At 42.2% G+C, this 15691-nt stretch overlaps 1 protein-coding gene across 1 annotated transcript; it reads left to right on the forward strand.

Moving 5' to 3' along the window:
• The first annotated feature begins 14579 nt into the window (after positions 1-14579).
• LOC102440930 (interferon omega-2-like) lies at positions 14580-15167 on the forward strand. Its single transcript, XM_006098116.1, has one exon. The coding sequence runs from the start codon at positions 14580-14582 to the stop codon at positions 15165-15167; it is 588 nt and encodes a 195-aa protein (XP_006098178.1).
• Positions 15168-15691: the final 524 nt, after the last annotated feature.

Below are 15691 nucleotides of genomic sequence, written 5' to 3' on the forward strand. Positions count from 1 at the left end.
CCTTTTCAAAACGCAGCCCTCACAATGGCAGTGTGTCCAAAGCCCAGCCTTTTTCCAATGGCAGCCTATCCCATGATAGCCTTTCCAAAAGGCAAACTTTCCCCAAATGCAGCCTTTCCCAAAACGCAGCCTCAGAAAAGTCCCCCTGACCGCCTTCCTGTGACTCCTTCTTCCTCAACCATTGCTGCTGAATGTGAAAGAGGAAATTTAAGGGTAAAATACTACAGGTTTAGGAAATTTTAAAATTTTTGGAAATTAAAGGGGCCGTGTTGGAAGCAGAGGGCTGCAGAGCAGCAGAAGGTATATTTCCATATGATAGGGGAGCTGAAAAGCTGCAACAGGTACATTTCCATAGAATGAGGGAGCTGGGAACAGCAATAGGTCTATATTTACAAAATAAAAAGAAGGAAGCCCTTCATCCAGAAGAAGAAGAAAGCCCAGGGGGAACAGGAAAACAATAAGGAAGGGGGGGACCTCACATGTCCCATGTGAGGTTCAACTTTCGAGCCCAGGAGTTATTATAGTAACCAGTCCAAGGGCATAGTGGCCAATCAGAGGGGATATCAAGGCACCAGGATCTGCAGCCTTTATAAGCCTTAGGGAAAAGGAACTCAGTGGGACCTTTTCCCCTCCCCACCTGGGAGTCTGTACTTGTTCTTTAATAAATCTCCACCTTTGCTATACCACCTTTGGTCCGTGGATTCAATCTTCGTTTCTGGCGGACAAAGAATCTGGGTTCCAGTCCAAAAATTCCGTTTCAAATGGAAGTTGGTTCATTCACTATAAAAGCAGCAGAACGTTGCTTGGTGTGTCCTTGACCACTTTCCTACTCTGAGATTGGCCTGATACAGAAAGAAGGCTGCCAAGTCTGCATTTCCCTAAAAGCGGTGTCTCCCCTATAATACAGCCATTTCACAACGCAGACCTTTCCAAAGTGCAGCCTTTCCCCAAAGCGGCCTTTCCCAAAATGCACCCTTTTTTCAAGCACCTGCAGCAGAGAGAAGAGGAAAATGGGGCTTGTCCCAATTTGGGAATTCTCGTCCGGAAGTACTTCCAAAGCATCCAAATTTCTCTGGGAACTCCAGTCTATTCTACCCAGTTGTACAGAAGGAAATTAGGGTAGATCACATGGAGTATTTTTAAGGCCAGGAGTGCACAAGGCAATATCACTTATGCTCCATTAGTTGGTCTGCACCTCTTCTCTGGTGATGCACTTAAGTGCAAAGAAATTGAGAAATTGGCTCTAATCTGCTAATCAATGGAACAGGACATAACTTTATTGAATAAAACTACTCTTTATCTTTATCCTATTTGCACTAAAGATTTTTTGGTGAAAAAAATAACCAATGTTCTTGTTAATCAAAATCAAGAAGAACACTGCAAGTGACTGCAGAAATTAAGACCTGGGGGAGAAGGCATGGGTGTCGATGGTTAGAGTTCCCAGCATCATTGACCTTTTGAAAGAAGCATTCAGGTTGATTCCCAGAAGTAAAGACGAAAGTTGGAAAATGGCCACATATGCTTAGTTGAGGTCTCAAGGCACATGGCAAATTCCAAGTTGTTTCTTCATCACCTGAGGGAAATAAGTATGTGTGGGCAACCCCTTGCAGGTTTTAAGGGAAGTAATAATGAATGGGTCTTCCTTTATGACCAGGCCCAGGATTCTCATCCTGATATTCTAAATACCGAAAATATATATTGGAGAAAATATCCCACAACCAAATGAGCTATTTTGTAAAATAGCAGCTCACACCAGATTCAATCATAATTTCCCTTGTAGAACCATGAAGTATTTACAAAATAACTTTAGCTCTATTGTGCTCTCCTAGACATGAGTTACATGAACATAGATATGAATTATATGTTGATATTATCCTTTCTCATATTATTACCATGATTATCCTTTTCATGAACATTGACTGAGCTCCTGATATGATAGGGACTGGACTAGATAGGAAATAAGGAGGGATAAAGTGATTTCTTTCTCCTTGGGTATTTCACCGAATCTGGGCGATCTTTTAGGAGGAAATATTTCCTGTCATAGCTTAGTTCATTTGGGCTTCTTTAACAAAATAGCAAAGACTGAGCAGCTTGTAAAAACAGAACTCTTTTGCTCACAGTTGTAGAGGCTGGAATTCACATCAGGGTGTCAGCATGGTTAGTTTCTGATGAGAGCCTGCATCTGGGTCGCACACCTCTGACTTCCTCCTTTATCCTCCCACGGCCGACGTCTGAGGGACCCATCACAGGCCTCTTCTATGAGGGCACTAACTCCATTCATGAGGTTCTCCACATTCATGTTCTAAGTATTTCCAAAAGGCCCCACCTCATTATACCACCACTTTGGGGGTTAAGACTTTAACATATGAATTTCATGCGGACACAAACTTTCAGACTATAGCAGGTCCTAAGCTTTAAGCCTATGTACCTGACATCTAGAAGAGAGAATATAGCAATGCTTAGAAAATATAGAAGGATGAGCAGGTTTGGAGTTAAATAAAAGCAGACAAAAGACTCAGGACCTAAACTATTGCTTTGTGACCCAAAGAAATGCTCTAATTACATGCCAAATGTTGGAATTCAAAGTAAAATGGAATCACTACCCCACAGAAATGTATGGAGAAAACAGGAAGCAAATGATCACTCATCATTCTTTGTGAGGGAGTTGCCAAAGAATCTCAGCATAAAGGTAGGTAATTGCCACTTCAGGAAAGATGCACCAGAAAGTAATGTGGTCCATTGTCTCATTGCTATGAGCTGTATGAATCAGAGAGAGCTCGAGTTTAGATTTGTGACTCTGTATCTGACACCGGGCCAGTTGTTTTTCTAATGACAAAGTGGAGAGCCAATTAGAGATGAGAACATACATGTGAGTTTATTATAAGGCTAGCCAGTGATGGCGAACCTATGGCACGCGTGTCAGAGGTGACACACGAACTCATTTTTTTTGGTTGATTTTTCTTTGTTAAATAGCATTTAAATATAAAAAATAAATATCAAAACTATAAATCTTTGTTTTACTATGGTTGCAAATATCAAAAAATTTCTATATGTGACACAGCACCAGAGTTAAGTTAGGGTTTTTCAAAATGCTGACAGGCCGAGCTCAAAAGGTTCGCCATCACTGCCGGCTAGGCAAAGGCTGAAAATTACGCCACTGCTCTTGCAACTTGAATGTCCCAAGTCCTGTTCTCTGGTATCTTTGAATTTTGTGGGGGGAAAAACACAAAAGAACAATAATTAAAATTAATATCAGTGATGTTAAATGCTATATTGAGGAGAAGGAAAAGCAAATGAATTCTTTCACCAGCCGCTAGAGTGAAGAATGTCAGGAAAGACAATGTAAAGCAGTAGATATGCTCTACAGTGGCTTGGTTGACATCCAAATGCAAATGTCCATTGTCAGTTGGATATGTGAGTTTGCAATTTACTAGGAATTCAATGGGTGGAGTTACATGTGTGGCCATTGTAAGCCAGGAACGTAGGTGGCCATGTGGGGAGGCAGTGTGGAGTAAGAGGCTTCAACTTGATTCTGAGGCCCTTCCATGTTTAATGGGAAGGAAGAGAAGAGCTACAAAGCAATCAGAGGTATGTTGGCCATACATTAGCAGGATAACAAGAGTGAAAAGAGATGAGAGTGTATTTAAGAAAATAAATGTTCTCTGAAGAACATCAGTGGATTCATGGTAGTAGTGGATTGAAACTACCCACTACATCAAGAAAATAAGTGGCATTGGTGACCTACATGGTTGGTGGAGTTAACAAGCAGTCTCATATTACAGTAGCTGGAAGCAAAGTAAGAGAAGAGACATTAGTGACTCCGAAGTAGAGAAGGAGATGGTGTAGGATCTGGGAAAGAATGTGGGTTAGTTTTTCTCTGAAGAGTTTTCCCTTTTATGCAGTATACTAGAGGCCCGGCGCACAACATTCATGCGGGGGGTGGAGGGGTCCTCAGCCCGGCCTGCGCCCTCTCGCAGTCTGGGAGCCCTCGGGGGATGTCTGCCTGCTGGCTTAGGTCCGCTACCCACGGGGCAGGTGGACATCCCCCGAAGGCCCTTAGCACTGCCGTGGAGGTGAGAGAGGTTACCACCACCTCCGATGCACTCGCCAGCCATGAGCCTGTATTGCATGTCTGCCCCCTGGTGGTCAGTGCGTGTCATAGTGACTGGTCCGGTTGTTCTGCAGTTCAGTCAATTTGCATATTATCCTTTTATTATATAGGATATTTGTAATAAATGATTTTATGTAATCAATGTACTAGTAAATCATATTAATGTATTTTAGAATGTATTTATTTTAAATCATCACTTCTTTATTATCTACAATGATAATTTATCATGTCTTAGTAATACTACTTTGCATATAATACTACTTTAGCAGCTGGTGAGAGAATTCAATTGTTAATTTGTTAGTCAGGAATAGATAACTAATTCAGTTCCTCATCAAAATATCTAATGACTGCTGATAATATAATGATTCCAGGAACTATTAAGTTACTTAATTGACTTCATTATGACACTGTTTGCTACAGCAGCTTTTTTGTTTTTGTTTTTGTTTTTAATTTATTTTATTGATTTTTCACAGAGAGGAAGGGAGAGGGATAGAGAGTTAGAAACATCGATGAGAGAGAAACATCAATCAGCTGCCTCCTGCACACCACCTACTGGGGATGTGCCCGCAACCAAGGTACATGCCCTTGACTGGAATCGAACCTGGGACCCTGCAGTCCGCAGGGCGACACTCTATCCACTGAGCCAAACCGGTCAGGGCAATACAGCAGCTTTTTAACACATTCCATTTTCTGGTAGAGCTTGATAAGGTAAGGGTTTCTTAATATGCTCGGTAATTTTTCCTAATGTTATGAATATTTCCTAATGTTATGAATATATTCTAATGTTATGAATACTTAAGGTAAAATAATAATGGTCAAAATCAGCTGATAACAGCCCTAGTTGGTTTGGCTTAGTGGATAGAGAGTTGGCCTGTGGACCAAAGGGCCCCAGGTTCAACTCCAGTCAAGTGCACGCACCTCAGTTGCAGGCACCTCCCCGGCCTGGGCCCCCACTGGTGGAGGCACGTGCAGTAGGTTCTCTCACATCAGTATTTCTCTCTGTCTTTGATGTGTTTCTCTCACATTAATATCACATCAATATTTCTGTTTGCCTTTCCCTCTCTCTTCCACTCTCTCTAAAAATCAATGGAAAAATATCCTTGGGTGAGGATTTAAAAAAAAAAATTTTTTTTTAATTAGCTGAAAACAGAAAATAAACAATGGAAATCCACAGAGCAAGACAAGTTGTGTATAATTCAGGAGTATAAACAGATTGAGCAATTATAGCAGAAATCCAGAATACAAAACAAAACAAAAAGTGTACCCAAACCCATGATATAGAATTTTTGGTTGAAATTCCATTCTGCTTGAACATTTGTGTGATGTTGAGCAACCCACTTTATCTTCCTAAGCCTCAGTTTTCCCATACATTATCAAACAAGTTCAAGACATTTACATCTTTTGTGACTATTAAATGAACTTACTCATTTTAAGGCACTTAGCATCAGATCTTCTGTAGAAAAGGAACTTTAAATATGGTAGGTATTTTCCTGTTTTCCTTCAGACAGCTATATATGAGGATATTATTTCTCTCTCTCTAAAACACCTTAGGACCTATATCAGCTCAGTAACTGACTTACAAAGGAGGCTGCTGAAAAATGGAATTCTGTCGTGAATTTTAGAGAAGGCTGAAAAACTGCTGTTCATTTAAAAGAGGTGTCTTATTTTTTTCAGTGATGAAATGATGATTTGTATTAATTTCTGAGAAAGGGGAGTAAATGCCTGGATAAAGGAGAGAAGAACATGAGGTTTAATGATTCTGGCCCCCGGCACCAGCCTTCCTTCTCTCCCTCCCAGCATTCCAGAACACATGCCCACATCCCACTAGTGTCCTTCCTCTCCAGGTAGAAATCCCCACAGCACCCTTGTCATCCGCTCTCGTGACCTCTCCACCCAATCACACAACTGCTTCCTGGTCCCTGTGGTTGCAGCTGCAAGGTTTCCCTAAAGAGCAGAACGTCACAAGTTGAAAGTGAAAGTTGACTAACATTTCAAGGTTTTGCAGAAACATCTGCAAGTAGCTTTCCTTAGTGTCCGTTGAATATGCTGCAATAGTACCTGTAGCTAAACAGAAACAGAAAGCAAGATCCAGGGTGTCCGTGGGAAAATTATACCCTTCGCAGGAAGACAGCCCCCTGGTGGCCACATGCTACAGGGCAGCCTCCAAGAGGAGGGAGGGCTTCTGCTCTAGACAGAAAGCCTCCACTTCCTGGGGAAGTTAGAAATTTGTATACATTTTAAAATAACCAACAATTTCTTTTGTAAATTAGCTATTTCTTATGAACTTATACTGCTACTCTGAGTCTCCTCTCTCTTTCAAAAATCTAATCTTACTGTCATTTCTTTTTTTCCCATCAAGATATTTTTAAGGCCTTTGGTATGAGAGGAGATTTGACATTGATTTCTTCTTAGATTGCTAGCTAGTCATCCAAGAACCATTTATTGAAAAGTTCTTATCACCATGTTAATATCAGATATATCCTGTATCATAACTCTAATTAATACAGATAATACAATTTCAGAGATTTTGTGCTGTTACAATTTGTTTACCTAATTTCTCCCTTTATCACACTGTTTCTACTATCTCCCTGCAAGTTCTAGATGAGACCGATCTGCCAAGCATTCTTCTGTTGTTTACCATTATTTGTATTCTTAACATTTGGTTAAATTGATATTTCATCTACAATGTAGACAGCATCAACTTCATGGAAGTTACTGGCTCTTTGGGATGCATAGACAACAAAACTGTAATGAGTGTAATAACCTGGGACAATTCCTTCATAAGACTGAAGCATGAAAATGGAGTCAAAAAATTTATCTTCCACATAATTTTTTTAGGAAGAAAATGTTTCTCAAAAGATTTTACCATTCACCTGTTGTATTTCCAAGATGAAAATATTTTAAATATGAGAATCTTTCTTACGTCTGACTTTCTTTGTATGACTTTGCAAAGCAGCATCAGCATTTCCCAGAGAAGTATCTTGATCTTTGGCTCATGACTAGTTTCCTCACATGAGTCATGAAATGCACACATTTGTAAGAAGAAACTGCGAGTTACTAATATCCATCTGACGAGCGGAAACCAAGATGGCGGCATAGGTAAACACCGGAGATTGCTGCCTTGCACAACCACTTCAAAAATACAACTAAAAGACGGAACGGACATCATCCAGAAACACAGGAAGGCTGGCTGAGTGGAAATTCTACAACTAGAAGGAAAGAGAAAAGCATACTATACTGAGACTCAGAGGAGGCGCAGTACGGGAGTAAAATACTAAGGTGCGGAGTGCATGCAGAGCGGGCTGGTGGCTGAGGGCGCGGTTGTAGTTTTCAATTGGGAGGGAGTCTCAGGCTCTGAGCTCCAGTTCCGGGCGAGTCTCTAGGGACCCAGACTCATACGGGAGAAGCGGGACTGTCTGGCATCGGTCAGAACCTGAGGGCAGCTTTCTCTCCGAGGGGCTTGCAGTGATTAATGGGACACTGAGAAGCAGAGTCTCTGAGGACAAGACTGAGAGCAGCCATAATTGCTAACCCCGCCCTGTTGATCCCGTGGGACCCGCCCCACCCAAGCCCTGCAGGGAGACTTTTGCTGGATAGCCGCAGGCAAAGGCTAGATTAGCACCTCCCTAGAGATCCAGGAGCCAGGAAGCCCAGAGGTCAGAGTGGGACCATCCAGTTTGCAGCTCCGTGGAACCATAAAAGACACACTCAGGGGGCAGGCTCAGTGAGCACCAAAGCCCCATTGAAGCAAGTCTTGCCCCAGAGGGGTGTCTCCAGCACAGAAGTTCTCCCACTGCAGACACAGGTGATTCTCACAGCCAATTGGCCTGGAGGTCAATTCCTCCCAGTGATAACTACAACAATCAAGGCTTAATTACAACAAGACTGTGCACAAAGCCCACAAGGGGGTGCACCAAGAGTGTCTACCTCAGTTAGTTGGGACACTTAGCACAGAAAGGCACTCTATCGACACAGCGAAGCATAAAAAATGCCGAGACAAAGAAACAGGACACAAACGACAGAAATGGAAGAAAGCAAACTGCTGGATATAGAGTTCAAAACCACACTTTTAAGGTCTTTAAAGAACTGTCTAGAAGTCGCCGATAAATTTGATAAGGGCCTCGAAAAGACTGGTGAGACCGCCGATAAATGTAGTGAGATCTTCAAGAAATCTAGTGAAACCCTCGATGTTGTGATAAAGAACCAACTAGAAATTAAGCATACACTGACTGAAATAAAGAATATTATACAGACTCCCAACAGCAGACCAGAGGATCGCAAGAATCAAGTCAAAGATTTGAAATACGAAGAAGCAAAAAACACCCAACCGGAAAAGCAAAATGAAAAAAGAATCCAAAAATACGAAGATAGTGTAAGGAGCCTCTGGGACAGCTTCAAGCGTACCAACACCCGAATTATAGGGGTGCCAGAAGAAGAGAGAGAGCAAGACATTGAAAACCTATTTGAAGAAATAATGACAGAAAACTTCCCCTACCTGGTGAAAGAAATAGACTTCCAAGTCCAGGAAGCACAGAGAACCCCAAACAAAAGGAATCCAAAGAGGACCACACCAAGACACATCATAATTAAAATGCCAAGAGCAAAAGACAAAGAGAGAATCCTAAAAGCAGCAAGAGAAAGAAAATCAGTTACCTACAAGGGAGTACCCATACGACTGTCAGCTGATTTCTCAACAGAAACTTTGCAGGCCAGAAGGGAGTGGCAAGAAATATTCAAAGTGATGAATACCAAGAACCTACAACCAAGACTACTTTACCCAGCAAAGCTATCATTCAGAAGTGAAGGTCAGATAAAGAGCTTCACAGATAAGAAAAAGCTAAAGGAGTTCATCACCACCAAACCAGTATTATATGAAATGCTGAAAGGTATCCTTTAAGAAGAGGAAGAAGAAGAAAAAGGTAAAGATACAAATTATGAACAACAAATACACATCTATCAACAAGTGAATCTAAAAATCAAGTGAATAAATAATCTGATGAACAGTATGAACTGGTGATTGTAATAGAATCAGGGACATAGAAAGGGAATGGACTGACTATTCTTGGGGAGGGGGAGGGGTTTGGGGGGTGTGGGAAGAGATTGGACAATAGTCGTACACCTATGGATGAGGACAGTGGGTGGGGAGTGAGGGCGGAGGGTGGGGTGGGAACTGGGTGGAGGGGAGTTATGGTGGGAAAAAAGAGGAACCAATGTAATAATCTGAACAATAAAGATTTAATTTTAAAAAATTAAAAATAAAATAAATAAAAAATAAAATCCATCTGACAATATTGTGCATGTAGAATAGCGAGGTATTAAGGCTGAGGAAGGAAGTCAGGAAATGCCTGTGAATTGCTCAGAGGCAGGGATCTCTCAAATCTCTGCCTCGGGTCACAGACACAATCTTCCGATTATTTCTCTCCAATTGATGGCCTAAAGGGCTCTAATTGACATGCCAAACAAACCCTTGCATTTTCTTCCTTCCTCCACAGCATGTGGGGGCCCAGGTAGGCACAAGACTACAAAGGACATTATTCTTTTATTCACCTGGCCTGTCTTTGTGATGGCCTAACAACTTTCAAATATGATGACCTCTTTAACTCTTTGGTTGATTTTATTTTCACTGTAACTACATTTTTTGTCATTTTTCATCACACTTTTGGGATGCAAATGTTTAATGATTTGGTTCCTTCCTGTCACCTTGCCCTGAAAGTCTCTGTAGCCACAGCCTGTTTCATATCCCAGAGTTTTGGAGTTTTTTAAAAGGAGGAAGTGAAACTGTCATTATTTGCAGATGACATTATATTGTACATAGGAAACCCTACAGACTCCACAAAAAAAGTGCTAGATTTAATAAATGAATTTGGCAAAGTAGCAGAATACAAAATCAACATTGAGGGATGTGCTGTGAGGGATCAGGGTGCAGCGCCAGCTGGAAGCAGCAGAGGATTTCCAGGGTCAAATGCCAGAGTAAAGGTGGCCAAGGCTCCACCCTCCCTGCCAGCTGCTTCCTGGCTGCAGCTGTCCAGACCCCTGACGTCCAGTCTCACACAGAAATGCAGTAAAAGCCTAGAGCCAGGTCCACACATGACTTGGGACACAATCCAGGAGCTCATCGTGCCTCTGTTTAGGCAGATCCCTCTCTGATTCCACTAGGACAGTGATGGCGAACCTATGACACGCGTGTCAGAGGTGACACACGAACTCATTTTTTTGGTTGATTTTTCTTTGTTAAATGGCATTTAAATATATAAAATAAATATCAAAAATATAAGTCTTTGTTTTACTATGGTTGCAAATATCAAAAAATTTCTATATGTGACACGGCACCAGAGTTAAGTTGGGGTTTTTCAAAATGCTGACACGCCAAGCTCAAAAGGTTTGCCATCACTGCACTAGGAGGAGGCTGCATCAGTGCAGGACTCACATCTGCTCAAAAATAGACAGAGCACAACTAGGAAAGGGAAGGAGATGAAAGTCAGCAGGGGCTGGAGAACTGGGCAGAACAGAGACAGGTAAAGCCTGGACTGGAACAGGCAGGCCCTCAGGAGGGGAACACTGGGAAGGGCCTGCACTGAGGCACCTGTTTCTGCAGATCCTTCTGGTTCAGAGGGGGAGAAGATGGAAGTGGATGCTGAGAGCAGAGCTCTTCCACACAGACGTGGCCAACAGCAGTGTCCCCAGCACAGGGGACACCCCCACAGCAGCCTGCTGGGAATTGGAGGCACCACGGTTACTCCAGTGCCAGCGACAAACTTGTTTCAATTGTCAGAAAAGTCTACTCTTTAAAACTATTTAAAAGGAATGTTGTCTGCTTTTCCTTAGAACTTAAAAGTCAGTCAGACCACACTGGTGATGTCATACAGAACAATAGACAGCAATCCTCTGGCACATGAAGCAGAATTTGGAATCAGATACCACCCCACCCTCCGTGCTCAGTGCTCTCATGCCGCAGCCTCTCCTTGGTTCATAAATCCCATGTCCTTTACTATCCTTGTCTCCTTTTAACAGGCCCTTCCATACCAGCCAGTGTCTCAAGCTCCTTAAGGTTTTGACCTTGGATTCGTGGTACCTTCCAAATAATTCATCGCTCCATATTGATCCTGCATAATAATGGTATAAACAAGTTTAATATAAATAGGATTACTGAGAAGGTTGAAGTAATCATCTTAAAGATTTTAGAGCAGTGGTTGGTCCATAGTATGTAATAGCAGTTTGTGTTATCATTTAAAATATCAATATAATTATTATTTCGATTAAGGGCAGACTCTTTTAGGATCATCCAATTCCATTTCTCTCAAATCCAGATTACTCAAGGCAATCTTCTCTGTAGCTGAGTGGATTTATTAACTACATCGAGCATTCAGACCAGGGTTAATATCCACCATGCAGCCAGGGAGGAGTCCTGTTCCGGCAGTGGGGGTCGTGGTCGCCAGTCTTTTGAGAGTCTGTTTCTGTGACTTCCCTTCTGACCTCAGAGCTGATCCATGTGGATGAAATGACGTGGCTGGTCAGTGACCCAGGAGGTCCTCTTCTTTGAGCCTCTGGGAGAGGCAGCCCATCCCTGCCTTGGGGTAACGCAGTGCGGCTTCCCTCCTCCCTCCGCCACAGAGCCAGGCCCCTCCATGGCTACAGTCAAATCTGCCATCTTACACTTTGTCCTCTTGTCAAAAGAAGTCACTTCCCTTCTTTCACATTTATGACATGCAGAATTATATTTCTTTCATTTTTGCCCACAAACAACTGTCAATTTTGCTTTCAGGGAAAGTTGAAATGAGAAATAAAAAATCTGAAGTCATGATAATTATAGAGCAAAATGGTGAAGTCCCTTTGTCTTTCTTTACTTCCCGTTGTTTGTATTGACCACACAGTGAAGTAGAAAGTAATGTCTGATGGCCCGGCTGGACAGGCTCAGTGGTTGAGCATCAACCTATGAACCAGCAAGTCATGGTTTGATTCCCAGTCAGGGCACAGGCCTGGGTTGTGGGCTTGATGCCCAGTAGGGGGCATGCAGGAAGCAGCCCATCAATGATTTTCTCTCATTATTCATGTTTCTGTCTCTCTCTCTTCCTCACCCTTCCTCTCTAAAATCAATACAAATATATTTTAAAAATTTAATTAAAAAAAATATATTTTTTTAAAGTAATGCCAGAGGAGGAAGACAGACTATGCCCATGAAACCACTGTAATGACTATGTTGTTATTTACATTTAAAATGAAGCATCATGAATAATTAAGGAAAGAAGGCTGTTTCTCCCTGACTTGTAGCCTGAGCCTCACTGCCCTCCACCCTGAGCATGAGACAGAGACAGATGAACAGAGAAGCCCAAGAGAAACGCACAGACTGAATGAACAACTGCAGTTCACCAGCTTCTGTTCTACAAGTTTCTATTGAGAGACATCATCATTGAATCTCCTGTGCCCAGCTCAGAAATTTTGAGCACAATGTGTTCAATAATTTAAGTAGAGACTTGAACCATAAAAGCTGCACTAGTAAAATATAAAAGGAAACTAGACCACCAACTTCCACTAGACACAAATATAAACTCAAAATGGATGAAAGACTTAAATGAAAGAAATGATACCATAAAAATCCTAGAAGAAACCATAGGCAGCAAAATCTCAGACACCTCTCAGAGCAATATGTTTGTGGATACATCTCCTAGGGCAAAGGACACTAGGAGCAAATAAACAAATGCGACTACATCAAAATAAAGAGCTCTGCACAGAAAAAGGAACCATCAACACAATGAAAAGGGAGCCCAGTGTGTGGAAGAACATATTTGCCCATGATACATCTGATAAAGAGTTAATATCCAAAGTCTATAAGGAATTCATACAACTTAATAAAAGGAACACAAAAAATCAAATAAAAAAAGAAGTAAGGAAAGTAAATAGACACTTCTTCAAAGCAGACTCACAAATGGCCAAGAGACATATGAAAAGATGCTAAGAATCACCGATCATCAGAGAGATGCAAATTGAAACAACAATGAGGTATCAACTCACATCTGTCAAAATGGCTACCATCAACAAATGACAAGGGCTGGCAAGAATGTGGAGAAAATAAAACCCTAGTACACTGCTGGTGGGAATGCAGACTCGTGCGACCATTACAGAAAATAGTATGGAGTTTCCTCAAAAACATTAAAAATGAAACTACCATTTGACCCAGTGATCCCACTTCTAGGAGTATATCCTAAGAAACCCAAAACACAAATCAGAAAGAATGTATGAACACCTGTGTTCATAGAAGCACAATTTACAATAGCTCAGGTCTGGAAACAGCCCAAGAGCCCATCAATAGATGAGTGGATAGGAAAGCTCACTGAAGAGAAATAATTGCAATCGCATAAGTAATGCTTCCACCTACTCAGACAAAACTAACGTTTGCTGTCAGCGTTCAGGGCTGTGGGCCCCACTGACACCTGGGTCCTGGCTCAGGAGGGGAGGAGGTCACCACTGAGGACAAGGGCCCTTCACACAAACACTCCCAGGGGAAGGGCGAGGGTCCTGACAGGTTCTTTTGTCAACAAGGACACAAGCCCCTCCACCTGGGGAGAATTCTAAGGACCTCAGGATGGGGTGAGCCTGCCTTCAGGGGGGGAGTCCAGGAGAGCTTGGGCTGAGGACACTGTCACTCCAGAGGAAAAGCATTATTAGAGCTGATATCGTCCCTGGTGCTAGGAATATATTCATATCTTGTAATTAGAATCTCACACCTACACCCACCAGCAAAGAACCAGGATTCCTGCTGGGGGTATTGGCAGAGCCTGAGGAGAATTAATGACCAGTTCCAAAGCTGGAAAGAAATGGCAATGTCTATAGAAGTCCTGACCTAGTGGCCCCCGTGAAGCATAACCACATGGCCCTGCAGGAATGGGTTCTAGAAGAAAAACATTCCAGAAACTTGTTCACTAAAAATCTCATACCTGTTGTGCATAAAATAGTAACCAAACTCAGTCCTTGGTTCTAAAGAGTTTATTTACCAACCATGGTCTGGTAAGTACCTGACAAAACACACAAACCCACAGAGATGAGGGAGCGTGACGCCCATGTTGCCCAGAGTCAAGGCAAACTTTTATTTCTAATACAAAGAAGAGCAATATTTATGTAATATATTTATATACGAGAGTATGTACCTGTGTGAGTATTTACACATCTACCTACACTTTGACTTTGGGACAAAGACATTTCTCATTTGACTATTAAGTATCCACTTGGATGGCACCTCTGAAGTATACGGTGAAAGTCAGTAGTGTAGATTGAAGACATCTTCTTAGAACACCTAAATTAAATGAAAACCAAAAAAAGGAAATGGAAGTGGAAAGAAATGCTTAGAAAATGAAAATTGTTGTGTTCCCTATTTAAGGGCCATGCTTAGAAAGAAGGTCATTGCACAACTTTTGGCCAAAGGTTGTTCACCAGACACCCAGCTCAGCCAGGCCAGCAGCACCCTCATTCGACCATGGCCCTCCTGCTCTCTGTACTCACCGCCCTGGTGGTGTTCAGCGCTGGCCCCAGGGGAGCTCTGGGCTGTGACCTGCCTCAGGACCACGTCCAGCTCAGCAGGGAGAACTTAGAGCTTCTGAGCCAAATGAGAAAGATCTCCCCTTTCTTCTGTCTGAAGGACAGAAAGGACTTCAGATTCCCCCGCGCAACGGTGGACGGCAGCCAGGTCCAGAAGGCCCAGGCCATCGCTGTCCTCCACGAGATGCTCCAGCAGGTCTCCAACCTCTTGCCCACAGAGAACTCCTCTGTCACCTGGAACACGACCCTCGTGGACCAACTGCGCTCAGGACTCCATCGGCAGCTGGAAGACCTGGAGGCGTGTTTGGTGGAGGAGATGGGAGAGGAAGGATCTGCCCTGGCCATGCAGGGCCCTACCCTGGCCTTGAAGAGGTACTTCCAGGGCATCCGTCTCTACCTGAAGGAGAAGAAATACAGTGACTGCGCCTGGGAGGTTGTCAGAGGGGAAATCATGAGATCCTTCCCCTCAATAACAGCCTTGCAAGAAAGGCTAAGAAATAAGGATGGAGACGTGGGATCCCCCTGAAAGGACTCTCAGGGATGAATGTGCCACATCACGCTTGCACATATGTCTTGAGTCAAGTCAAAGGCTCTTAGGTCATCTTTAGTCACAGAATTTATTAAGTTTTATTCAGCAAATCTGTTGTCAGGGTATGAAGCATGAAAATGTTATGAAATTTAGCTCCTGGGATATCAGTCCCTAATATATTACTGTGGTGATGCTATTTATTTATTTATTTATTTATTTATTTATTTATTTAGTGTTTCTTTGTTTTTACTTAGTATTTATTGTTTTATGTTATCATATTGATATATTTACATAACCAATATTTGCCCTTACATTATATTAAAATTTACAAAACATGTTTACTTTTTTGCCATTAAATTTGTATTTCCTTTATTTATTAAATTCTTATCAAAATAACTTCCTGAGTTCTTTTATTCTGAAAACCTAAATCCTTATATTTTTCTACATAGATCTACTTCAACATACTACTTGTCTACTAAATCCTATAGCGTAGTCCCACCACTTCTCATAAAATGCCTATC

Source organism: Myotis lucifugus, unplaced genomic scaffold (genome assembly GCF_000147115.1).
Source record: "Myotis lucifugus unplaced genomic scaffold, Myoluc2.0 scaffold_221, whole genome shotgun sequence".
NCBI classification, from domain to species: Eukaryota; Metazoa; Chordata; class Mammalia; order Chiroptera; family Vespertilionidae; genus Myotis; species Myotis lucifugus.